At 37.7% G+C, this 26,770-nt stretch overlaps 4 protein-coding genes, 2 long non-coding RNA genes and 1 other non-coding gene across 9 annotated transcripts in view; 4 read left to right on the forward strand and 3 right to left on the reverse strand.

Moving 5' to 3' along the window:
- Window positions 1–2,852, forward strand: part of LOC111264615 (uncharacterized) — a 3,866-nt gene extending 1,014 nt beyond the window's left edge. Inside the window, exons 2-7 of the mRNA XM_022840672.2 lie at window positions 341–440; window positions 842–987; window positions 1,253–1,347; window positions 1,733–1,883; window positions 2,006–2,175; window positions 2,451–2,852. Of these exons, the coding sequence (XP_022696407.1) occupies window positions 341–440; window positions 842–987; window positions 1,253–1,347; window positions 1,733–1,883; window positions 2,006–2,175; window positions 2,451–2,580 (792 nt within the window). The 3' untranslated portion in view covers window positions 2,581–2,852. The remainder of the gene's footprint in view (window positions 1–340; window positions 441–841; window positions 988–1,252; window positions 1,348–1,732; window positions 1,884–2,005; window positions 2,176–2,450) is intronic.
- A 62-nt stretch (window positions 2,853–2,914) lies between these two features.
- Window positions 2,915–7,899, reverse strand: Ir85a (Ionotropic receptor 85a). 3 transcript variants are annotated; one of them, XM_022840665.2, is made up of 7 exons: window positions 7,842–7,899; window positions 7,196–7,351; window positions 6,597–6,762; window positions 4,715–4,935; window positions 4,217–4,300; window positions 3,683–3,885; window positions 2,916–3,354 (listed from the first exon to the last, which is right to left on the reverse strand). In XM_022840665.2, exons 1-7 carry the CDS (start codon window positions 7,860–7,862, stop codon window positions 3,105–3,107), a joined length of 1,101 nt encoding a protein of 366 aa, XP_022696400.1. In that variant the 5' UTR covers window positions 7,863–7,899; the 3' UTR covers window positions 2,916–3,104. The 3 variants fall into 3 exon arrangements, with proteins under 3 accessions (XP_086826271.1, XP_022696400.1, XP_086826272.1); XM_086970145.1 differs by lacking the exon at window positions 7,842–7,899 and having other exon boundaries at window positions 2,915–3,354; window positions 7,196–7,429; XM_086970146.1 differs by lacking the exon at window positions 7,842–7,899 and having other exon boundaries at window positions 2,921–3,354; window positions 7,162–7,222.
- A 2,668-nt stretch (window positions 7,900–10,567) lies between these two features.
- Window positions 10,568–10,639, reverse strand: TRNAA-CGC (transfer RNA alanine (anticodon CGC)). The gene has a single exon. It is a non-coding gene; the product is annotated as a tRNA-Ala (tRNA).
- Window positions 10,640–11,052: 413 nt separating this feature from the next.
- Window positions 11,053–14,138, forward strand: LOC111264620 (trafficking protein particle complex subunit 2-like protein). The gene is made up of 4 exons (XM_022840681.2): window positions 11,053–11,238; window positions 13,257–13,384; window positions 13,501–13,728; window positions 14,009–14,138. The coding sequence occupies exons 1-4, from the start codon at window positions 11,206–11,208 to the stop codon at window positions 14,046–14,048; spliced, it is 429 nt and encodes a 142-aa protein (XP_022696416.1). The 5' UTR covers window positions 11,053–11,205; the 3' UTR covers window positions 14,049–14,138.
- Window positions 14,139–14,652: 514 nt separating this feature from the next.
- Window positions 14,653–24,371, reverse strand: LOC111264618 (uncharacterized). Its single transcript, XM_022840679.2, has 11 exons — window positions 24,237–24,371; window positions 23,349–23,454; window positions 22,035–22,297; window positions 21,667–21,819; window positions 20,911–21,225; window positions 20,566–20,687; window positions 20,224–20,452; window positions 19,900–20,083; window positions 19,543–19,772; window positions 19,152–19,282; window positions 14,653–17,310 (listed from the first exon to the last, which is right to left on the reverse strand). Exons 2-11 carry the CDS (start codon window positions 23,392–23,394, stop codon window positions 16,554–16,556), a joined length of 2,430 nt encoding a protein of 809 aa, XP_022696414.1. The 5' UTR covers window positions 23,395–23,454; window positions 24,237–24,371; the 3' UTR covers window positions 14,653–16,553.
- Window positions 17,182–19,987, forward strand: LOC147752924 (uncharacterized). The gene is made up of 3 exons (XR_015312745.1): window positions 17,182–17,271; window positions 17,533–17,586; window positions 19,909–19,987. It is a non-coding gene; the product is annotated as an uncharacterized LOC147752924 (long non-coding RNA).
- On the forward strand, window positions 23,363–26,369 carry LOC111264619 (uncharacterized). The gene is made up of 3 exons (XR_002682949.2): window positions 23,363–23,431; window positions 23,929–24,037; window positions 24,370–26,369. It is a non-coding gene; the product is annotated as an uncharacterized LOC111264619 (long non-coding RNA).
- The last annotated feature ends 401 nt before the right edge of the window (window positions 26,370–26,770 follow it).

A 26,770-nucleotide genomic window follows, 5' to 3' on the forward strand; every position in this document is an offset into this window, starting at 1 on the left:
GTAAATATACGAGCTTGTCTTGTGGAAATTTAGATTTTGTATATTTTCTTAGGCAAAATTATTAGTGAAGATTAACTTTGCTACTAAAATGCAGTAAGTAATAATCTTGATTACTAACTATTTGAAAAGAACCAACTTTCTGCTGTTATGCCTGTATCAACTGTAATGTCTCAACTTAGCTCACGTGTTTCTGCTTTTTTTTTTCACTGAAGTTGATCAGGCAGTTAGATTTTGGTGTGGGATGTTCTGTGGTCAAAAACTTACACAAAAGCATTTTGAACAGTTATTGAAGCGTCCATTGATGCTTGAAAAATAATTACACGGATTATTGTTTTTACAGATGGACGTAGAGGCTACAGAGACGGACTTGCCAACGGAAGGTGCCGTACAGACGATACCCAAGGAAATGCTTCTTAAAGTACGGCCGCCCACAGTCGAAGGTAAGGTTGCGAATGGTTTTTTTTTTTTTTTTTTTATAGTTTTTATTGATGTAGAATTTTACGGTCCAAGAAAGCTTTCCGTGTAGTAGTAATTTGCATGTCCAGTAGAAAGACTGATCTTCTTAATTTTGCATAGGGTCAATAAAATTATAACGGGTAAGATAGATTAAGTTTCATAACAAAATTTCAAAACAAAAGGAAAATATGACGATGAAATATTGTTTTCTAAGAAGGAGTGAAATTTAATTGTATCATTTGAGTTTTTTTTTATATAAGGTTATCGGTATTCTATCAGTATTTTATTAGATCTAAGGTAAAGCTGACAAAGAGGCAAGCACCTATTGTTATCTGGATAGAAACAATATTTGATGAGCAAAAAATACATACTGTTCTTATTACAGGACCGGTATTATACCACCAGCCTCGACCGGAGTTTCAGGCTGGCTGTTGTTCCGTGGTCTCACAGGCAGATAGTCTATCGCGTCACATAATATCACTGGAAAGGCACATTGAATATGCCACAAAAGTGGCCGCTACGTCCGCTGCTGTATGTTTTCTTAAATTAATTTTGAATTTTGTTACTCGGCAGCTATTACTGGGCTGCTCCTCGCGTGAAGCTTGTAGAAAAGCGTGTTAGGAAACAAATTTTTTCGTTTTACAAAAAAAGCAAAGTTGACAACATAGTTTAAGTGTAAAAAATAGTTTTCCAACTCGAACCATGAAGGATAAGAAATTTATATACTTTTATCGTCGTTTTATCAACGGAGCATAGTTTTATATCAATAGTGCGTTAAAGTATGCTTATTGTACAGATGGGGTGTAGTCATCAAGTAGCACTTTCGGAAATTCCCGTGGAGGAGGTTGATGTTCAGCATGCGCCGCTGGATCCGCGTTTGACTTTAACAAGGTATGTTACCTTCATTTTATCATTATGAAAACTGCGTAGTTAGTAGTGTAAAACATAATTCGAATCATCATAAATAAAACAATTTTATATGCACTTTTTTAAACACTCGTAAAGGATTCCAATTCGAATGAGTAACATCAAAAACTCAATGATACCACGCTTACTTACTGTCACAGGTGAGGCAGTATGGTTCGATCAAGCAGTCGAGTATGCTTGAATGTTACCCTATCAAATGGCCTTATAATTTGAAAACTTAACCAAATAAATAAAATATAATTGCCTCATTGGCCAGCAACATATTACTAATTAAATGCATTTTTATTGATTACGTTTGTGAATTTTATACAGTTCATCGTTCTTTTTGATACTCGTTTCTGGATTTCAGAGTCTCAATTTCACGAGCGCTACGCCATTGCACGCTCATCTTCACGCGTGTGGGTGGGTTCCGAGCTGTCGATTCACGTTGCGTTGATATGCTGGCCGACCTCCTGCATGAATTCTTGTCTAGAATCAGTACCTACCTAAGAGCGGCTCAGGTAAGTTTACCAGTAATTAACAGTTCCTTTTTGTTTCTTCAAAAGAAACACAAATAGCTACCTGTTAATTCAGTTCGCAATGGTATTAAGATTACTTTTCTACGGGTGCCTGTTTCTTACAGGATCGTGAAGCTCTACGGGGTTGCAATGCACACGTCGATTCTCTCAATCAGGCATTACACGATGTGGGTTTTGCTCATGGTGTCCTGGACATACGAGACTTTGTAAATTCACTTCGAGAAAGACGAAACCGCTTGCTGGATGAGTGCCGAACAATACATGCTCGCTATAGGTGAAATATCCTGTTCTACAGACTAAATTAAAAAAAAATAGAGCTAATTATTCTTGTATGTAGAAGCGTTTACCCAAAAAGTGCCCACGATGCTCTGCCTCTCTAATTAGGCCTAGGTAGGGTATTTTTATTATCAATACATCGCCGTACCACAACTTTGTGAATGAGTGCTACCAACTGAAGTTTGATGATTTTTAAGTAATGGTTAAGCATAGCTACGCTAAATCTTAGGGAAATTTTCACAACTCTATTATCATCCTTCTGTTAATATTTAGGGCGGCAGCTTATGCTTCAGAGGAATCGGGGCATTTTCGACTGTTGACTGCAGATGGAGGAACTACTGAGAGCACCAACGGTGGTGGCGCCGGGACGTCTGGAAACCTAGAAGAGATGCTATTGGCCTAATTCGTAAATCGGACCGTAGTGATATATATATGATGGACCCAGAATATATCTTACTCGATCTCGTTGCAATACTCAGCAGATAGGAACATATTGTAAATGAAGCGCTGTATTTTTCAGGAGTAGCTATTGAACTACAGAGATCAAATCGCATCGTTATTACACAAGTAACGCTGTAAATGTAGAAATCAACGAGAAGTGTTTCTTTAATGAAAGATATCTAATGGAGATCAGTTCATATTGGACAAAATAAAAACAAATAAACAATCAATAGATGAGCATGCATTGTTTCTAAACTACATACAGGCACAGGTAGACTACACAAGTATATTTTTTCTGATTCATTATAAGTAAAATTTATTTACTTCGATATGCATCGGCAACAGTCTATAAAGTTTGATGCGAGGCTAGTTTATTCCCCAACGCAAAATAATATGCTGAGCCCTGCAATTTCCTTAGAATTTAGAATTTCGAAAAGGTTTATTTGTCCTCAACCATGCGAACTGATATACGCTATTTCAGCGGTATTATTCTCCATGGCATGATAGATTCCGCTTGCATAGTTTCGCACATCCGCTGACACAGGTCCGTCTTTCCACAACGAAAAGTACAGATGCGATAGAGATGCCAAGAAGCCAAAAGCAGGCAATCATTTGGAAGTCCGAGATCGACAGGGCGTTTAGATCAAGAGGATCTCCTCTGGAACAGCCATTCCAGGCACCAGCAATCTCTTTCCACCAGCGATCTAACAAACCACTGTCTGCCAACCAACCAATCCTAATCAACGAAAACAGAAAAATACATCGGCACGAGAAATTTGATGTGTTAAATAATGCATGTTTAAATTACCAGTATGAGGAACGTATGACACAGCCTAAACAATGTAAAATGAATATGCTTTTAAAAGGTTCAAAATATCTGAATCCGATACGAGTATTTTTTCAGTTTCGAAGAGTGCGTAGTACGCAGTTGGTCCAGAAGACGTACGGTTAGTTTTACTGAACATCAACTTGTAAAACAAGTAAATAAGTGAGAGAATTGATGTAAAGGTATTTGTTGAGAACTAATGTGTATCTTTCCAATTTATCAGTGCTATGAACCTTACCGGTCTTGAATATTCCGCCGCAGATCCAAAGATAGACGATAGTTTAAATGGTACACAGCATTAAATGCCCGGACAGGGCGCTCACTGATATAGAAATCGCCTTGTTCTATTACTGAGCACTTCCTCTCAGCGACCATTGCTTCGGCGGGGCGTGAAGTGATAATTGATGCGCGGTCATTAAGAACCATATCGAGAACGTCATCCTACAGTGATTATTAAAACGTCATTATTCGTCAAGAATTTAAATTAATGTGGGTTGAATGCATCTTCGTTTCATAATGACTGAGCTTTCGCTTTCTAATTCTATTTGTTTTATGTCACATTTAAATATCTGGAGTCGGTCAGGGCTCATGGTCATTGCGGACAGTACTTCAATGAAGAAGACTTAGAACTGCCAGGAAAAATTTCAAGGGTTATATGCCGCAAATAGGTGTTCCTCTTAATGTTTCAAGCTAAGAACAAAAACACAAATCAACGAGGATCAAAACAACCGGATTCCGCAGGCACTATCATATACAGAATAATTAAAATTACCTGAATAATTCTTTCAGCGGTCCCATAAGTTTTGTCGGAAAGAATTCGAGCGTACATTTTCTGCACGTACCTCGCAGGATCAGCCTAGACGAAAACAATTATTTCAAAAAATTAAGAAAAATATTAAAAAAAATAATATTTGGGCGAAAAAAAAGCGAGAACTGATAATCGGAACTTGAGATTTGAAACAAAAAATTGGTAAACGGTAACTCGTATAAAATAATCTTAAATGTTACGTTTCATCTCCATTTGGGCGGCATTTCAAGGCAATCTATATATACTGATAAATTAAGGATAGCTGGTGTATTAGATAACATCTAACAAATTCACATATCATAAACAATTGCAGTCACAATTATTTTATTATTATAATATATAAAATATATACTCATAATTATAAAAATAATTATGAGTAAAGTATGCGTTGACTACACATGTATAATTTACAATAATAAAAGTTTATTCTCATTTTGCAAAATCCAAATTAAATTTTGTTACCTTAAGAGCTGACTCTCCCGCGCTGTCTTTCGCTAAGTAAACGTCATGTTGACTATTATATAGATCAAGAAGATTATGTATTTTGGGCTTTTCCGGTTTGAACATCATCGACGCCTTGAGTTGACCAGCAAACGCACTCATTAAGATAATCGGAATGGAAAGTAACCAGGACATCCAGAGCAAACTAATGGAATTTTTCTTCGGGGGAGGATGAGCTGTGCCTGAAATACGAGCAAGTTTATACCACTTTGGGAGCATTGATTTTTGTCGATCATTCGTTCTAGGGTGATACCCATAAATGTATTAGAGCCGCTCCTAAGGCACAACCGTACTTTTCATGAGCCAATGGAAGCTTCTTAGAGAAAAATGCATTAAAACAGTGTTTTCAAATTATCCAAATTGTCATAATATAAATAATAATATATCATAATATAGATTTTCATAATATTATATCGTATAAGAAAATTTCATAATATAAAGAGTTATATTCGACTAGCAGATCGATATTATATTTGAAATTGGCCTCTATCGTATATGAGCATCCATTGAGGGATCTCAGAATGAAAGCTCCAGACAAAGGAGTAGTATGAGCTTATTCGATCTATTTAACTGATCGAATATTTAAAATTTTTTAGCTAAGCCAATTTTTCAAAGATGATATTAAGATACCTTATCCTGTAAGTAAAAAACAGGAAAAAAGCGTCGACTAGGATTATACGCCAAGTAAAGAGGTTGTTGGATACTGTACTCTATTCAGCAATAGCTTTTGTTTAGATGTTTGCATTATTCTGGGTATTCGTTTAAACCTTATCAAAGATGCACTCTTCTCTCTTGTCATCTAGTATTTGTTTTTAAGCACTTTCCATCGTTTTCCTTTGAAATATGTTTCTATATTCTAGAGTATACGTCCTGATTTTACAGGAATGGGCAGCTGATCATATAAGTTTCTTTAGTACCTTTAAGATCGTACCTTTTGATTTGTTGCTTACTTTGTATTCTATAGTGGTGAAGCTTAGACTAATATTTAAAGAACATATCGTTCAAACAATTGTATATACAGCCTTGAGGATATTATCCATCCAAATATTCTCATTATCCAGTTAGCTGTCAGCACCTCTTTTTCCATTGTTCCCATCGGTATGACGATAAGTACGTCAAGTGTCATCAGAAGTGCTCAATATATCGTTAGTGTTAATATTAACGCTCAACGATTATATTCTTGCATCTCGAAAGCAAGAGTAGCTGGTAAAATCTATAAGAGTTAATGAAAACACTAGCTAAACAACAGTTCGGTGCTGATGCAAGAATCTCCGGAACATAAAGTGGAAGGTTGAAAATCACAGAAGAAAATGATATCTCAAAACCTCAAACGAACAAACAAGCTTCTTGTAGCCAGAGAAGCTTTTGAGCGAAGCAGAGCATGGGCAATGTGTTGTTGCCTGTCGGTTCAGTATCGGATTATTCAAAGCGGGAATAAGGAAATTGTAAAGAAAACATTAAAGATGACGAACAAAAACCAAAAGCAAGTTTTTGAAAGCAAACAGAGATTAAGCACAGAGAGAAGAACGTGTGATCTACTCTACATACAGTTTGCATAATAGTTGTAATAAAAATAAGCTGGTTAACACAAAATGCACTGGCAAAAAGTAGTGGCAGATCTTAAATCTTTATCAGTGCATATATATAAAAGGCTTGTTATGGTTCGCGCAAGTACACCCTTTTTATTTTTAGTACTTATATGTCTTTGTGTAGGTAGGGCATATACAGATAATGCGTGACCGGAAGCATAAAATTAGAAGCCTATTTTGACTAATTCTCTTGTACATCGGTATTTTTTTATGTTGAACCTTCTACAATACTAATTTTTAAATCTACTGTATACCTTCATTAAACGTATTCTGGGTTAGCATGAATACATAGCTGATGTACGTTGTAGAAGGGCCTTGATACCGAATCCATGGCGAAATCCGCGAGATAGTATAGTGTAGGAGAGTCATTAGTAAGGCCATAAGCAGTAAACTGAATACGAGAACCGCCCACACCGAACCCTAAAAATAGTCAGTGGTAGAAGGTAGAAGTTATATTGTGAGCAGTTCAGCAGCCTAATCGTATTCGAAACTAGCACAATTGTTCAACTATTGATAGATCATCATTGCGCCGCTTTAATTTAGCTTAACTTTTCATTTTCAGCGGTTGTAGGGGGGGACTTTGCTTACATAATATATATCTCGAGTTGTAAGGTTAGCTCAACTTAGACAGATCGATATGGCTTAAGCTACTGGGCCGATGCAAGTTAAACAATTCGATTTGGCAATTACATATGTATTTGTTTGATGTTGAATAGCCCTAACTTGCTTTCTAGGACCATGCTATTTTTAGAAGTGTTTGAGCTCCCATCACATCAAAGAATTTAATTATTACTAAGTTAACGGTCAAATGCACTCAACCTTGTAGTATTTTTTTCTAATTTGTTTTGCTTACGTCGAACGTGAAAAGGATCCCAAACATGTTTTGATCATGTCGTGTCTTTCTTCCATTTAGGATTAACAATTCGATTGGATGCAAGGGAAATGTCTGCTCCCCCACAAGCATTTTAGGCGCTGTCGGATTCGTAGGGCATAAGGTCATGTCAGCTTCCTGAAAGGTGTATTCACACGTGAATTTTAAATACCTGAGGTGCGAAATCACTACAACGCTCATTACAGTTTTACCGTTCTCCCTTTCAGTTGAACACGAACGTGTAATCGCTGCCTCAGTGACAAAAAGGTACATGCACTAAGAGCCCTTGTCACAGATTAAGGAAATGCTGATTTGATCATGTAGTTTATTGCCCGAAATGTGAAAAAAAGGATCAAATCAATTTATCACGCCAGTCCGAAGGATATAAAACGGTGTGATTAAACATTTTAGTCTACAAAGTAAAGTTACTCACGTTTTTTTATGGAGTATAAGGTTTTAAGTTTGTTTGACTAAGCGTAGTTAAAAGTAGCGTTTGGACTCTTGCGCAAATGTGTATGTAGTAAATGCAAAATAACATGCCGTTATTAGTTTACTGATGCAAAAATTGCTAACTAAAAAAAAGATAGTTACCAATGGCACACTGTTCGGTTGCTTAGTAGTGACTTACGTCTCTTTCGATGCGTCCCATAGCTCCAGTCCAACTTCCATCATTTTTCTGGAGACCCCATGCCTTCGACTCGATTATTTCGTAACTGTTTAGGTTGCAACAGGGGATTTACGTGCGAAAGTCATTATAATATTTCAGTTTCATATTACGAAATCATAGAGGAATGTTGCGACATTGTGGTAAGCCAGGGAAGTCGTCAGAAAAGCTCCGTCAGGAATCGTTTCCGTTTGATTTTTTTAATATGGTTTTTTTCAGGTGTGCATCGTCGAACTTGGTCCAGAGTATGATTAGGCAACTTCTTCAAGTTGTTTAAGGTTTAGATCTGATTGTATCGGACACCTATGCTGCCCCACACATTCCCTTTAGCTTTGTAATCCATTATTGTAATAAGTGGAACTCTCATTGCCAAGTAAGTTTATACAAGATGGCATTACACTTCTAACAGCCTAGTGTAACAAGCCCAAGGTGCAAGTTTAACATTAAAGAATTCTTAAACGCACAAGCTGAGTCATACACAATTGGACTATGAAATATTACTAGAAAGTGTAATTTTATCCGAATCCTTCCATTCTTTGGTAAATTCCAAGTGTTCTTGAAGCCGCTGAATCCAGATTTCATTTTTGAATCAAGTAATCAACGTCTTCTCTTAATTGAAACTAGATCAACGTACACCAAGCAAATGAGTGGAAATATGTATACTAACCGTAAAGATCCTATAGAATTTTCAATAGAAGATAATAGGTCGAAGCAAGAACGAAAGTTAAACGAACGTTTTATTTATAAAAAACAAATATGTCGGCAGCATGTTTTATGATTTTTAAGACATAATAGAAAAATATTTAAATACTATCAGCTCAAATTCTAAATAAAATAAAAATAATAATAATGATGATGTGGATTAAAATTGCTACAGAAAGTGGACAGTTCGTAGGTTTTCAATATCGCCCATCGTAATTAAAAATCAAAATATTGACAGACATTACTAATTACTCACGTCAACTGGAGGGACCGACATATTGCTCGTAGGACATGACCATTAAAGCCTTTAACTGGCACGTTTATACCTGGTGCCTCAAATGATTGATACGGGTAGTACTGTAAATGAATACATGGTGATTGCTGATTTGTCAGATACACAGAGTTACATCAGCTTGTTCGAGTAACTTTTGTTTGCCAAAAAAGTAACTACGCAATGACAATGTCGTTATATTGAATCGGAAAGAATGAAATTTAGTAGGCGTTTCCAATACAATGTCTTATTCTGCAGATTTTTTCCACATGCGAAGTCTTCGCCAACGAAAACCTTAATTAACATAGTACTGTGATAGCTACTTATAAGTATAAAAAATATATTATTGCAGAAATTTGTTACGAACCACAAAAGAAGCAACCCGCAAAATTGTAGACGCATTTAAAGGCATCGCTGCAGTAGTGAACGTTTCACTGCGTGTATTATAATGGACCAAAAAGAGCTCGTAACATTGGTTATATAGGTCTTGCTTTGGTCATGAGATCTCTAGCTTCCAATTGACCTCAGATACCAATGACTCCACAAATATATGAGAAGTAGGTGGGGGGAGGTAAAAATGTTATAGTGCTTATTGGAATAGATCGATTTGCTTTTCGCGGCAAAGCCTTTTATGAACGGACGGATCATTTTTTGAAGGCGCCTTTTGTTGACACTTTGTATATTATCGACGCTTAGCAGATCCGTAAACTTACAGCTTACTTTACAAGCGAAACTCACAATAGGTGAAGTTAGAGATAGGCCAATTGGCCGCGATGTGATTGCTTATTCAAAGTAGCTAGTATAGCGTGCCTGTTTATGAGGTGCGGAATCTGTTTTTGACAGCTCAGATATCCTTTGCCAAAGTAAAACGAACAACCACCGTATACACAGAAACGCTTTGTTTGACCTAACGTGAAATTAGTCGATAAAGTTGACAATTTAAATTGAACTGACTGTCCCTTTGGGACTGTGTCTATTAAACTGTCTAGATAATATTATTTCGAAAATATATTCAGCAAAAAGCTGCACTACAAACAAAATCACGATAAATAGGATTATCTACAGAATAAATACAAACAAATAATAAAAGTTTTGGAAGGATACGAAGAATGCAATATAGTTATTCAAAGAACGCCAATTGCTAAGAAAATTACTGAACGAGTGATAATAATTCAGAGTCTCTCTTCTTGTTATACGGAATATCTAAGGGCTGATATTTAAATTAGTGCCATAGGACAATTTTCGAAGCGGATCGAAATTTTTTGTTTGTTGCTAGTAACATTTAGCTAAAGATTTTATGAAAGATGATGAAGCTAAAATGGCTATTTTCAGGCGAAATTGTTTCGCTACTGTCTTAAAAAACAAATCATTGATGAAGATCTCAATAAAAACTTGTTCAGTTAAAGCTTATGCCGCCTGCATGATATAGTAAGGAAGTGATTATCGTGCTTTCACTAACTGCCAATATTTCAGTAAAGTATATTTTGATATAGTAATAATAATAAAGCATAGATTATAATAATGTTCATTATTCCGATTTTATATCTGCTGTGATACATTTTTCTCATTAGTTGCAACTTTCCGGCACGTTTGGTAATATGATATCTTCAATTTATTGGACGACTTACTTAAATGATCTTATATTGAGATTCTTTCTGATTTATTGGCGGCAGTTGTACAGGCGTTAAAATTGAAAAAGGAAAAAATAAGAAAAACATGGAGGTGCCGGGGATTGAACCCGGGGCCTTTCACATGCGAAGCGAACGCTCTACCACTGAGCTACACCCCCACGAAGAAAACTACAATCTTTAGCTCTCCCAGGCATGCGACTTAGAGATGACAACAGCTAACAGTTTCGCAAAAAAAAATTTTTCAACACAAATGTTATCCCTTTGATTAGCAAAGGAAGAATAAACACTATTTTTTTTTGAGTTTACACTTTCTTCCGGCATAAGAATCTGCCTCGTTAGGGCAAACTGTTCTTCTGCTTTGTTTCCTATATCATTGGAACCTATGCGCGAGTGAGATGTTCTTGATTCTCTAATTTGTTCAAGCCAAGGTATCTGTTCGCACCGATTTACAACAGATTTAGTTTTTACACACCACTAATTTTAATACATTTAAGTGGGCTGAAATTCACATTGCTGACGATGGTGCGCCTTTCGACCGCGGTAAATACCGCCTGTTTGGTGGATTGTCGTAGTGAAACAAATATGGCGACCTCCACTGTTTAGGCGTTAAACACCAGGAATGACAGCTCTTTCGAATAATTAAATTTGACTGTATCCTTATCTTAATAAATTCAAGCTCTTGAAATTATTTCCTTAAAATAGGTGTTCTCCAGGTATATTGATCATGGCAGTGGCACTGGCGGTGATCAACAAGGACGTACGTTACGCTCTTTGCTTTCCTATAGCTATATGCGAGTTCTATTTATGAAACTTCCTAAAAACATTTTTATTTAATTGATCCTACGCATGATGAAATGTGAATATTGTTTGCGATGTAGGGTTAATTGAATCATCACTAAGTTAGAAAATTTGAAATGTTTGTGGAATGTCTATGTCAGAGCAAATGATGATATAGCATTGGAGTAAAATTAAACTTTTCATTGTTTATTCTGAACAAGCTAAACAGCCTAGCTTGAAGTGATCAACATAATGATTCGACTTGAAAAGCTTTACATGGTTCAAAATGCTTAGTCATCTTGAAATTGTGGTTTTACTTTACAAGATACTTTACAAGAAAAATATTTAACGCAGAATTAAATGCGGAATCGTCGCACAGCTTAAGCCCGTCTGAGGATATTTTAAATTAGCTTAAGAATAAATTAGAACCAATAAATAAATTTACATCTTAGTTTTTACTGATGCACTTGATTGCGCACATTCTGTGATAGGTGCTCCGCGCAAGATTTTTTTATGTAGCATTAAAGTCCTGCAATAATATCACTGATATGTACCATTAAACATACGTAGATATATTTAGTGGATGAAGTATTTTCACCATAAATGTTTTAAATTTCGAACTGGGAAGACGCTCGACCTCGAACAAAGATCGCCTTACATGCCCCTAGGTTAAATACGTTAGTATAGCTAACACGTAGTAATAGTAAAAACGTTTCGATTTACTACCGGTTTATCAACCACCTACGTTGAGGTAGTTCAGTTTAGTTTGAATTCGTTTTAGATATTGCAATAGAGACGAATCCAATTGTTTAAGTTTTGAATAGGTTTTTTTTTCGAGCGCTTCGACAGTAAGTTTGTATTCAAAGAAATATGTTTGTGGCGCAGAGTTAATTCCGTGATCGAATTACCTTCTAGGAAATTTAAGCGTTCTTAATAAATCTGTCAAATATATAGAAGGTGAAGTTATATGGACCACTTTTTTCTAACAAAGACCTTGGTTTAAAATTTTAGTAACAATAAAGGAGTAAAATAAGCAGTTTTTTTTTACCATAGCTTCGTTTTTTCCAAAGCTACAGTTTTAAAGCTATGTTAAAAGCCATTTCTCTAAGAGCCAGTACATTAGGTCATATCACATGCCCATCCTGGGAGCAGAATAGGCCATTGTATTTCAAGCATGGGTGAAATCGGATGGCATCCAAGCTAATTTTACAGTGAAATTGGAAGAACTCAAAATACAGTTCAGCTTAGGAGTACGTATGTGTGTGCATGTTAAATTAGGGCATCATACGTTCATATTCATTGTATCACATATAATATTGCTGCTTGCAACAATGTGTCACATGTTACTTTTGATAGAAATTTTCACTATTTTGTTGCCATGACGCACCTTTGAAAAAAACGATATTGTCCACATATGCAGCTCATAGCGGATAATCACCACTGTTGGTTAGAATTTACTATGGATAATGATTAATACCAGAACCATATATAACAATTTTAATAATTATACAGGCCCCAGTACGATAAAGTCGGGCTTAAAGAACAATGCGCGGATTGTTACTGCCCCATTTTCTCATTTTTCGAATCAAATGCAACTCGCAAATGTGCCTAGTCTGCAGCAAATGATTATAAAGCATTTTTGTTGCCAGAATCATAGCCCGTTCTATAAAAAAAATAATGTTTCCTCTTTTTTTGAAGATTTTTTAAATGACTGGTTTCTTGTATAGCCCCACTCCTGATTCATAAAGCTAGGTGACTTTCATTGATATTTTTCCAAAAATGAATAAATTGTAGTGAACCCGTTCTGACCACATGATAAAAAACCCTTTATTACATATGCGAGTATAATTTGTTTTCAACAATAGCATCAGGTATATTTTTAGCCTTATCCTTTTCTGTAGTTACATTCTAGAGCTATTAAACCCCTCTATGCTTATGTTCACTGCGCTGCTGAGTCTAATTAAAATTTTCAATTCCACTTACTCTCATGCGTTGCAGAATTCGCCACTCTATCTACGCACGGTGGCTGACCCGATGGATGCAGAACTGTCTCACAAATTAATGTACATGCTTCACACGTCACTGGACGTTGTTGAAGAAAAGATCAATTCTCCGGTACCGGGAAAGTAAGTCTCAAATAGTTCCCTTTTTGCAATATTATTGAGAAATTACCCCAGTAAAATTCGGTTTTGTGTTAGCAGTATCAGAAGTTCGATTCTGGTGGATACCGTTCTCCTCTTAGGAACGATGCCCGGGATCTATGCTTAGGCGTTCTATATTCGTTGGATGAATATAAATTGTATGGCTACGTAACTAACACCAAGGTGAAGATGGTGATCGTGGTGGAACTCAGTGCTGCTGTACAGTTCCGAGATAATGACCTACGGAACTGGTTCGGCCGTCTTCACAATGCGTATAGCGAACTCGTCTGCAACCCATTCTACGTTCCCGGCGAACAAATCTCATCAAAGTATGTATGATTACTTTGAAAAACTGTGTCAGACTCTAAACATCTTAACGCGAAACTTTAGGCGATCCCTCGAAGCTAGCGGCCGGTGACAACGTATTTCTGACTTTATTTCTCACTCGAATAGAACTCACAGTTAAATGTAATCGTCTTCACGATGAGGTTTTAGCATTCATATTAAGCAATGGGTAACATCTTTGTAAAAGATGTTACCCATTGCTTTCAAACTGAAATTAACTTGTTTAGGACTTAAAATAATCAATAACACTTAATTGTCTTACAGGAAATTTGAAGCCGTTGTGAATGACATTATGCGAAAATAGACCAACGGGATCAATTCGTATTAGGTGGTGTATGTATATGTGCTAGATAGACATTAGAAAAATAAATATGTTATTATATTGTTAATATAAGTGTATTATTTCATTTAGTTAACTAGGAAGTGCGCATTTGCAACACTTTCGATAGCATTCCGGTTTATGGTAAAATGATCTATAAATGTCCTCATTATTTTTGTTTGAATTATTATTATTAGCGTATGTCGTCTTAGATACATAGTTTTATCTCAATCGACCGATCAATCTTTGTTGAAATTTCACAAGTATGGCAAAAAGTCACATTTATTATTAGTATGCTTCTTACCATTTGTGAAGATCGTCTTTATTTCGAGTTGTTTATGAGAATGTTCTTAACTAAATTTTCATTTGCTTGTGGTGCTGCTCCCTGAAAAATAGTAGAAACAACCTAGAAAATTGTTGTGAAATTTCATTATGCTAATAATGAGCCCTACTTCGTGTTGTTTAGTCCCCGGAGCTACTGTGAATACACCTGGCTAAATTTAAGATTGAATTTTTTTTTAGTTAATTGAACTCAATATAACTATATTTATAGAACTCTAACTACATAGTAGTACATAATGCGCAATAATAAACAGAGTAAATAAGCATTTTATTTACACCGTGTCGCTGAATACTCAAGACATTCTAAAAATACATTTTTTGTTATATGGCAAATGCTAACATAATTCAAACGTAACGTCAGCTCCGGGTCAACATTTCACAATTGATTTTCTATCTCACTGTCTTAATGGCGGAATTTCACTTTAGCATAGTCATGTAAATTTTCTGATTAGTATTTTTACCGCCAGATCACTTCAAAGCTAAAAGGCGCATCCTGCATAAATCTGTTGCACATGCGCATGTGAATTACAATTTTATCAGTCATTTTTTTGGCACCGGGAAGTACTTCACCAGTTTCAAAAGATTACACACTCCAAAAATGTCCAGGCAGGACTCATTTTTCTTCACATGTCTCACTGCCTCGCCTGTAATAGATATTATTCATGATATCAACGTATAGAGCCCTTAATGCAATTAATAACCTTTATTTTAAAGCTTAGCGTGCGTCTAATTTTGACGCCATTCGTGAAGACACAATCAAATTGGACAGATAGGGCCGAGCTTCTTTCAAACTACCCTCACGAAAAAACTAAAATTCGCCTGTGTTCTCCTTAGAGCCCTGTTTTCACTTTGACCGAAAATCGTCATCAACATGTCCTCGACATATGACGAAGTCAACTACTGTGATGAGGCATTCTTGGCACACTAAAATTATTTCGTAAGATTGTTGCAGCGTTTTAGCTAATAATAAGTCAGCTTCTATTCCGCTCAACAGCTCCCGTCATATCAGGATTGTTACCTTGATTGACAATATATGTCTATATATTACGTTTAACACGACCTGAAGCTCAGACACGACTAAGGGACGATTTTATTATTTCGCGTCTTCGGTTTCAGAAAAATCAAGGCACACACGTTTGTTTAATGAGTACTGGAATATTCTTCTAAATTTGATCACCAAACAACTCCGAAAAATAATGCGAGCAAATATTCTATTGCACATAGTCTTTGCTGTTAGAGGATGCTTCTTAGTCTCGATGCCAGTCTCTCCAACAATTTTGCTGCAGCAACTCATGTTGCTTTCCAGAATCCTTACGCTTTGATCTGGCATTTAAATTAAAATCTAGGCAGCAGGCGGCTTCACATCGTAAACTAACTGGATTGGATGGTTGAAGGCTCAACAGAATCTCGAAGTAATAGGAATAAACATTTTGCTTGAGTTGTTGTCTTCGAATTAGCCTTAAAGTTATTCCAAGCATAAGGTGACAACGCATACGGTAACTTTTGACGCTATTTCTAATATGCCAGCCTAAAAGGTGTAAGGTGGTTATTTATAACCAACGTAATTGCAACACTGTTACACTGAAATGATTCGTATTTTCCCTCGGCCGTAGTGGCACAGCGCTATGTTACAACATTGAGAACTAATATATGTAAGTCCTTTTTATTTTCTTACTTACTTCTGTCCCAGTTTTGCTGCTGCGATGCAAGTTCCATCATAAATACATATTGTTATACTTGACATGAAATTTTACGGAGGACCTATTTCACGTTTGACCAACATACATTTCACACAATCTTTGATCTTGGAGCCGAAAATGTGAATATATTATATGGATTCATTCTATTTCCTCTATCCTACGTGTCAAGACAGGTACATGGCACAATCATGGTAATCTTTTATCAACAGCATTGTTATCATTTCGAGAAACCATTCGTCAACAAAGGGAAGGAGCCAGGCCTTACATGATCGCTCTGAAAGCTACGTACCCTCACTTACTACCTTTCTATTTCTTGCTTTTTGTATCTGTGCCGCTATCTTCCTTGCCGATTATAATCTTGTTGGCCTTTCGGCTTCCTCGCTCAGCTTGTAGTGATTTCTTGCTTTTGGAAGGCTTTCAAGTGGTTTTATTAAACTGTCTGAGTTAATTACAACTTCGTGTTAGTCGGCTCTAGCAACTGCTGCTGCTGCTGCTGCTGCTGAGACAAGCTGCTATCACCGCTATAATGACCTACTGTCGTTGCGGCTGCTGTAGACTGTTGTGTCGTTGGCTGCTGTGATGGCTGTGTGAAATGGTGAGGACTATGGCTGTTTGCCTGTTGTGGATGCTGTTGATTATGAAGTTGAAGATGATGCTGTTGTTGCTGCTGCTGCTGGGGTTGCTGATGTGGCACAGTAGACGACGACAGATGTTGCTGTTGTTGCGTTGTAGATAACTGCGCATGTTGCTGCTGCTGCTGCTGCTGCAACGGCTTATGAGTATATTGAGGTATTTGGGCTGAAACCACCTGCGGTTGCGTCACTGCTGGGTGCGGCTGCTGGATATGTATGGGGATTTTGTGCACTATAATTTGCTGTTGTTGTTGCTGGTGGTGCAGCTGTCGCTGTAGGCTGACCTGAGCCTGCTGTTGTGGGTGTGAGTGGAGTTGCTGTTGGGTTTGGTGTTGATGCTGAAAGTGGGAAGCTGATACTAGCGCTTGCGCTTGCTGCTCTTGTTGATAATGACCAGCTACTGCGACTTGCTGAAGCTGCTGATGTTGTTGAAGGTGATGGATTGACTGCTGCTGGTGATGGTGGTGCTGCTGCTGCTGCTGTAGGTGGTGATGGTGGTGTTGTGCTGCCTGCTGTGCCTCCTGGCGCCTACAGGTGATTTCCCGAATAATTAACGAACGCTTTGCTTCGTATCTGTTTAGGGAAGGAAAAACAAAAACGACGTAGATTCTAACTTACAAACACACCAAATCTGCATGGAGGGGTCATGGCGGTTCAGATATTGGTGGGGATCATAATATTTATACACTAGGGTTCGGCATGAATTGAAATAAAATTGGTATCGCTTAATCAATCAATGAAAACAGATATTTTAACAAGGTTTCGTGTGCCTGTCACTGTGTTTTTCCACTGTAGTTCGCTATGACTATGGTTCAAACCGGGATCTATGCCGTCCATAAATCATTAAAGGTAATTATGCGTGAGCTATATTTCCACGCTTAGACTGGTCTTAGTTCAAACACGCCACACAAAAATCCAGCAGTTTTACAAGGTTGACCCTAAACGAAAATCTCAAAAATGCAATAGGTAGTGAGTCATTTTATTTTATGAATAATTTATTAGAAATTAGAAATTATATATATAAAAAAAAATAGAAAAAATAGAAAAGAAAAAAAAAAATTAGAAATGCATCCACTGTAAATGGCTTCTTGTGCCTCTTTTGATAATCTTTTCACCTATTCCACCTAATTCCTGTGAATCACTTATAAAAACGTATAGAAATTTTTGTCGAATTTTTCAAAAGCCGCCTAATAGCTAGAAACGGAATAACCCCTTGTTCAACAGTAAATTTTCGCATTACTAGATGGTCTTATATCCCTCATTTTATGTAGCAAAAAGAGCAAAGTATCTACTACACACAAACGAAATTTCATAGCAATCTGATATAGTTTCAATTTTTTTGGTGAGATTGAGGAAGTGTATGTACTGAGCGCTTCGCGATTTTTCCCAAATAAAGCAAAAGTGTAAAAAATGAAATCAACTACAAATTCTGTGGATGACGCAAAATACCCACGGAAAGCAAGCGCTGATCAAAACAAAGTAAACAGCTGGTTCAAACAACTCGAAGACTAACCAGAGTCTATCGAGAACGATTTTCATCTTAGAAGGCCTGTGACAGCGCTAACGAGTGAAAGCTAAAGTGCTTTTCACAGTTGATTTCAACCGTTGGAAAATCTTTCATCATGAAATCATGTCGTCCGACTCCAGGGTCATAAAGGAGTACAATTAATTTAAAAAAGGTTGCACACGCACTCTAGCTGACGCATAAGGCAAGGATTGTGGCACAACAGATCCTGGGCCTTCCTTCGCCCCAATGCACCGGCCCACAATGTTTTACTCGTACAGCAGTTTTTGCAAAAAAAACTCCTTAACCTTTGTATCTACTAGAACCAATTCTTTGCGACTTCTTCCTGTTCCCAAAATCAAAGAAAAGCCTAAAGGAAAAACGCTGCGGCGCGATAGAAAAAATGAAAAAATTGCTGACTGAGTTGAAGGCCATCTCAACGATTGAATTTGAAATGTATTTTGAAGACTGAAGGAAACGATGGCATGCATTGCATTTGGCAAGGATTATTTAAAAAAGGAAAACTCGAATTAGGTCGATTGAATAAATATCTTAATCTAGAGCAAACGACTCATTCATTTTTGAACCAAGGGCTAGTCATCATATTCATAAATTTTAAATCTGTTTAAGTTTATTCAATGCTTTTTTTCTCCACTGGTTCATATTTTGAACACTAAGCTCCTGGCTCCGCCACAAAGGGGTTGCGTTTTTGCTTTAAAATAAACTGGCTCTCTTTTATTACCAGGAGTATGGATCAACGCCTGCCGGCTCTAAGAAACACTGCCCACTGTAACGTTCATAAAAATGCATATATATATGTATATGTATACATAACGCAAAGCGAGCACCTGTTCCTATAAACAAATAGCACTGAAAAACATTGCTCGCATCTTTTTTTATGGGCACCTACCTCATTACGATCTCTTTAAGCTCTTGTTTGTAGAGACGTATAAGAATTGCTTGAAAGCACTCAAGTTCGGGCAATTTGAACAGCAGCCATTTAATCTTATGATCATGTTTTGCGGGCGCTCTAGAATATACCTGTAATATGAAAAAAAAACCATATTAGTCGTACACATGCAGTGGATTCGTAAGTTACTACCAAGCTTCTTTAACGTTTTTACCCGAACAAGTATGTAATGGAGATATAATGCATTTTAGTTCAATATTGTATATAATGATACAGAGAACCCGCATTTTGCTCAATGACGCTTTGTAAGCATCCAAGTTAAGAATTATAGCAGCAAGAGCATTCCGTAGTCGGGCTTTAGATACTACTTGCTGATACACTGCATACATACAAGAAGCCAATGAGGTATTTCCTCAGCGAGGTAAGGGTTTGGTGGTACGAGTACGTTGTGTTGATGAAAATCGTGATGAACCGGAGGAACTGGTGGTAAGGGTAGGGCAGAACCGCTGCCCTTTCCAGCAGGACCGCCTCCAGGTGCAGGCAAAGCCAAAGGTCCATAATGCGTTAGACATGGGTGTTCGTACTGCGATTGTCGACTGATGTGATTCACATAGTACGCGCCTGTAATTTGCAGGAGCCACGTTTAATAAAGTATGAAGGCTCTATTATATATATGTATATATATATATTTATGAATACACATATTCTTAACGAACATAATATCGTAACAAGCCCTTCATCATTTTACCAAATTCAGGATGTTCGATTCGCTCCCATCCGGTTGGAAGTCCCTCTTTTTCTAATGGATGATTCCAATGCGTCGTTTTTGTATTGTGATCGACATAGTACTTTCTGCCACGCATTGTAAGGTCTACCGACCATCCCGGAGGTAAAGGCAGTTCCTCGCAGTTGGGATAAGCCGTAACTGTCTCCTGTTCACACAAAGAAGCGAGTTCATTGAATAGCGTGCAATGAGAAAGTAGAAGTGCTTCTCACTACGTGCATTCAGTAAAGAACAATCTGAGATGTGTGCTCGCTAACAGAAACCAGTTCAACGCTACGATCTAAGTACCTGCTGTTGATGCAACTGCTGCTGGCTACTGTTGTGGTGATGCTGTGTAATATAGAGCTGTTTTTTGTTATCATCAAAATAAGGCGAACTGGGCCCGCTATATACTGTCGATTGTCCAGCAGTCGTTGAACCAACTGACGGTCGATGGTGCAACAGAGTTGTCACACCCGGCTGAAGACTCGATCCATACACACCACACATGTCTTCATCTTCAGGACGAGAGTAGATGCTAGGGAAGCAACAGAAAAAACAGCACAGAAGAGCAGTTTTACGGGAGGTTTGTACAGGAAAAACATAAGATGAGACTTTTTCTTACCACAACATGCACAGGAGGAAGCTTACCTAGCATTAGATCCGAGATGATCATGTGGAGGCATCAAGGTAACTCGAGATCCTCCCAATCCATGGAACTGATGGAACTTCGGATCATTCTGATAGATTGGTTCCTGGGTGACTGGATCCAGCTGCCAAACGAAAAAACACTTGAATATATTAAAGTTTCTTAACTTCCTATGCATAACAAAAACATCGCGGACCTATAAAGTGGTCTCCCATCAAAGACCTACAAAGCCATCGAATACCAATTTAAGCACTTATGTACCACCATGAAAGGGAAAGGTTTGAAATATGTCTATAATGCATAAATATCAATAATAAAATCTTCGGCTAAGGTCATGTCAACCAAACCTGCTGCGACGAGCTTAGATGATTCATTGAGCTTGGGGCTGAACTGAGGTTAGAAGTAATAGAGCTTGCGCTGTTTGTCAATGACGACGATGACACAATTGAAGAAGCCATAGAGGAAGCAGAGGCGCCGACGGTCGCTGGTGTATTCGCGGAGGTAGCATTCGGGGCCGAGCTGGTCTGCTGAACGACTGAATTAGGTGAACTCAAGTGATTTAGGTAGATCGTTTCCACCTGTGGCATTTTAGGCGAAGCTCCTGATACAGCGAGCTGCTCGCGCCGGAGCTGTTCAAAATTAGCATAATCGACACAGCTTCCCTGAAATGTATACGGTCAGAAGTGGCGCAATGCCAATAAGTTGTAGCCCATTATAACCCATGCAGTGAAAATTTTACATCTAAAGTCAACAGTGTTTCAGTACGTAAGATCAAAGCCAAGCGTATCACAAGTGTTTCTTATGTGACCCGCCATAGGTACACTGGGTGCGTTATGTTTTACATAGTAAGCCCAACCATCAGTTTCATACAAGTTGCCGTAATTTATTGAATTTGTTGCAACCTTGAGCTCTATACGTTTCGCACTGGCACCTGAAGCACTGATTTAAAACAATTTTTGTCAGAACAGTTACAAGCGCGTCCTTGTACAGGGCGTATACATGTATTGAATGAATAAACGTGTAACATTTTCATTACACATTGTACATTAACTATTGCATTACACATAATGCAATAGTGTAGGTACGGGTAATTAATTACTGACCTGCGATGGCATCAAAAGAATCGTTTGTTGTGGCAGCTTGGCAAGAGGGTCGGCAAACTGTAGATGGGGCCAACTGCGGACTGGCCCTCGAGAGAGAGCTCCAGCTGGTGGTAGGGGGCTACAACCTCCTCCACCACTTCCACTTCCTGAAGCCTGACGGTTTTAATAATATATTCACATTAAACTAGGCGAACACACATCAGTCGAGCTAATCGCTTATTATTCTGATATAACAACAATTAGACCAATATGCTTTCATTTATCAGACGATTTATTCTATTGACCCTTCAGACGAAAACTGAATACACCTAAAAGTATAGTTATCACTACGCTTTAATATGAAAATTTGTATCATTATTACAACTTACCTGAGCCTGCGCCTTTGCCCGTGCGCATTTTTCAGCAAGGGAAGTTGCCGCAACTTGATTTGAACCGTTGCGTGCCTCATCAAGTGATAGAAGCGAGGCACACTCCCTTACACCCCCTGAACACCCCACGGTAAGGCCACCTCCACCCCTTCCAGAGCTTTTCTTGCCAGCGCCGCTTCCACTCGAACCTCCACTTTTGACACCAGCTGACCATGTGTTTACTACAGTGAGGTTTGGTGGAGTCTCCTTCTTCACATACTTACCTGAAGTACATAACAATGTATAGCCTCATTGTTAATTGAGAAAGTATAAACTTTATTGGAAAACCAATGGACGACTAGCTAATGCTTATTGACTAAGATGTAGCTAGTAGTAGCACCGTGGTCCTTGGCGACTTTTTGAAGGTTAGATTATACCTATTCATAGTATGAAACTATTTATACTGAGTGAAATTACCTAGTGAAGTTAACGTTTAGTAAACTTAGCCACATCATAGTGTTTCGCGTGTATTTTGGAACACTGTATATATATAAACACTATATATATATACATGTGTATATATATACTATATATACATAGCGTTTATGGCGGAGAGTGACATCTACAGAATCTACAATGTGTTCTTCTCCATTTTAGAATAATACTTACAGCAGTTGCACATATCAGAATCTAAGATAACAATTGAATGTTCACATATGTAGCCGACCTATGCCCAGGCACTGGAGATAAAATTTTGAGATGGTCCACGTAGCTTTTATAATAACTTTCGTCCTGTATCCATTATTTGATCTGAACCTAGAAACTGCTGCTCTAAACGATGGTTAATTGTAAGCCAAGCGTCCTCATTTAAACAGGAAACAGTAGATGCTCTTCTTCTAACAGTAGAATCTTTAGTTCGTTCAAATCACCGCAGATATTCAATCAGGCACTAGCGTGACAGAAACATAACGAGATGAAAACTTAAAAATAAACTGTCTTTTAATAAAAGTTTCGTACAATTACGGTTTTTTGGTGGCATTAACGGCAATAGAACCGAACGCGTGGTTAATTGTGAACTTCAAATATACTCTTATGGACCATAACCAAAACCCTTGTCCGTGTTTGGTACTTTCCAAACATTCTATAATGTTCTTAGTATATACACGACAATGAAAGATTTTCATGCGGGTAAACATATGAGGGGTGAAGTCCTCGTTGTCGTGTAGTTTGCGTTAAGGATAACTTAGGAATAGTAATGTAGGTTCGTTACATTCATCTTATTACCTATTACCGAAGTGACAAAACGAATTTTTGGAGCACGACTCAGATACACACCTTGTATGCCATCACCGATCTTCTTCTCTTTTCGCTTCGACAGCATAGTGGCGACCGGACACAACAGGGGCAACTTCTTCCAGGTAACTCTTTATAACTTGCGTAACTGCAATCAACCACAATCGTTCAATTCAGTCGAAAACTATATTCGTCACAAAATGATATCACATTTCGTGGTTTTGGCCTCAACGAAAATTCATGTCGTAGTCATTAGGTCATGTTAATATGATTGTAAGAGGGAGGCAATACACATTTACTCATTGGACACTCAAGATTCACGTACGTCATCTAGCAACAAACGGAAATCTGTATCGTGCTTGGCCGTTCTCCTGGGCAAACAAGGGTAAACATATAATGGATCTACTGATCAGAAGCTTGTTTATAATTTCAAATTTTCCGTTACGCAGCTATAAATGACAATTAGTTTCAGTCCATTCTCGAACGAGATCAAAACCTCACCCGTAGCTCAAGCATACACATGTTACGTCCCTTAATGGTGAATTTTACGACCTCTTAATAATACAAAAATATAATTCTTTTTTGGGGTATGCAATGGGGTGTGCAATAACGGCCTCTGTAGTGCTTGACATCCAACGGGCTTCGAATCAGCGGCCTCCGGCTTCGTCGTCTAATTCACTATGCCGACCAACGGCTATCTGCTGTTTCGACAAAACCCAACTTCCACTGAGGTATTTGCGCTCAGACTATTAATTCTTAACATGCCCTACTCCGCTAGGTAATCATAGTAACAATAATAATAGTGATAATAGCCGCGAATAGCAACATGTTGTACATAAAGATGCACTGTAGTCATGTGTTTACAGCTCGACAAATATAACAAATGAAATATTTATCAACACATGGGTGGAGACACGTAGGCATACATACATGTTCTACCATCGAAATAAGCATTTTAACAGAGTCTGGAATTTGGTGCACGGCGCCTGTCATTCTGTCTGTCGATCCGCGTCTACTGTTGCTGCCGCTGTGACTGTGACCGGTGGTACTTGTCCTGTTGCAGGCCTTTCTTGCGGCTGTGGTCCTTACGGCGGTCCGGTTCAGTAGTGGTAGGTGCCTGTCGGTGGCGGTTATGCCCCGGTGTCTCACTGGCGCTATGGGCAGTAGCCTCACAAAACAGCAGTGACCGAGGGGCAATTGTGGATCGTGACTTGGACTACTATTGCTGGGGCCGATGTGAAGAACAGATCGACAAAAAATGCGGATCTCCTACACATTGATAATGATGACCGCCACCTAAATCACAAGCGATGTTGGGACTACACACCGAGGGCGCTAGGTGCTCGGGCACCGGCCTGCTGTATCGGCAAACTTCTAAGCGGAGAATTTCAAATTCAATGCTTGTATCCGTTCCTATACAATCGCATCCACTCCGAATAGCATCAACATCACGGCACTACCTTATTATCGCTATTAGAAATCACAAAAACAAGTTTACTCGGCAATCTTTAAGATTTAATTCTGTTGTTATAATCATACGACCTTTGTACCGAACAGATAATAGTACTGATGCACACAGATAAGCTGCGTAATCGAATATTGGTTCGTTGATTTAAGAATGTTGTACTGAACTCAACTAGAACTACTTATTATCGCGAATTCCGTCCCGGCAGCACATCAGAGAGAAAGCGGTTACAATAACTGGTCGTTTAAGGCTAGAGATTCAAGCCAACGGGTCTTTTTCATTAATGCAAAATACCACGATCCATCAATTATTCGAAACTCTAGCTGCAGTCATTCTTTTAACGCTTTCTGGGTAGTTGCACGAACTTCCGAAACATTTTCCTGGAACAGGAACCCCGGAGAGTGGTAGCTCTCTGTATGCAATTTCTAGTATTGCTTGTGTGTTTTCATTGGTAACGGCCAACCCAACGTTGGTGTTTAGCTGAGCCCGTTGCCCGCGTAACGAGCGTATCATTGACATCTTCGTTCGGTCTCTCCTACTCACTTACCACTTTCGCTTTGAAGGGCGAGGTCAATCTTTATCAGCTATAGCAAAACACGCTAATTATTCTTGATAATATATTTCATCGCTTATTTGTCTGTCCACACCATGTTCAAACAGGATTGGTACTGCCGATATTTCTTGGTGTTTAAAAAGCTTCTGTACGCTTACGCCCGCTACTGAATAGCTTCTGATGATGCCTATGGGATAATCCAGAAAAAATAAAAAGATATCGTAAATAATTATTGTCTGGCATTGTAAATTGAGCAGTAATAATCTACAACCATGTTTAGATACATTTATGCATTAATATTATGAGAAATATCTTACAACTGCATAGTTGTCTATATTTTTATGGTTCGTGTATGATCTTCTGGTCGTTCTAATTTGATCATTAAAATATCGGTTTTTAAGATATCGATACGCACAAATGAGTTTCAGTTTTAGTTTCAAACCAAAACAACCCCCTCTAAATGGAGTGTTATGTACAAGACAGGCTTGGGAGAACTGATCAATAAGGAAGCTTTTTCGATACTTGAAATTTGGATTCCCAAACAAATCTCTTCAAAAGTAGAACTTCGCAAATCGTTTTATTGGCTGTATAATTGTCATTCAATAGTTCTATGTGATGAATAGAGTAAGTAGGTGAATACTTTTTAAAGTACGAATACGTCTACAAGTTCTAATTAATTTCAAACACGATAATTTTCAAGTCGGTTTTATAATGTATCTCCAGATCCAGGAAATTTAGGGCTAAATGTCTAAGAAGATATTTTTTTAGGTTGGCTTTTACTTTTTATATTCACACATATATTTTGATTATAGGAAGAAGGTTCAAAACCTATATCATTAAATTTCCAATCTTAAGCAAGAAAGTTTCCACGTAATTATTTCAGGTCAATACTGTTCGGTTTGTTCGCAACGTTTTGTTTAGGTTTTCTAGCTTATAGGTGATAATAATAATTTTAAAGTATATTCAACCTAAAAACTTCAATTCAGTTCCATTCGATATTTTCTCCAGGCTCAATTTAAAGCCAATAAAAATGCATACCGAAATATTTTGCGGCATTATTTTTTCAACCTTTTTTTAAGTAAAAATTTAAGATAATGACGGGCAAACATACGCTGAAATACCAAAAACCCTGAACAGTTTGACGAAAAGTATGAAAATATTTTCAGTTCAAGATTGAAAGGCCAGTCGAATGATGTAAGCTTTTTTAATAGACGAGATAAATATAAGATAAGATAAACACAACCGGTAAAAATTTGGTTTACGATTCGTAATCCTGTAAAACAACTAAACTACGTCTAATGTAAAGAATCTCGCTCATTGTATGCACATAAATGTCGAACCTTTAAACCTTCAAACCTCAATTCATTGTTAAATAAGCGTCCAACGAGGGGCACAGATCTAATACACTTCCATTTCTGTCTTTTATGAAATGCATCTAGACTCAGA

This window comes from Varroa jacobsoni, unplaced genomic scaffold, assembly GCF_002532875.2.
Source record: "Varroa jacobsoni isolate VJ856 unplaced genomic scaffold, vjacob_1.0 scaffold_881, whole genome shotgun sequence".
Taxonomy (NCBI): Eukaryota; Metazoa; Arthropoda; class Arachnida; order Mesostigmata; family Varroidae; genus Varroa; species Varroa jacobsoni.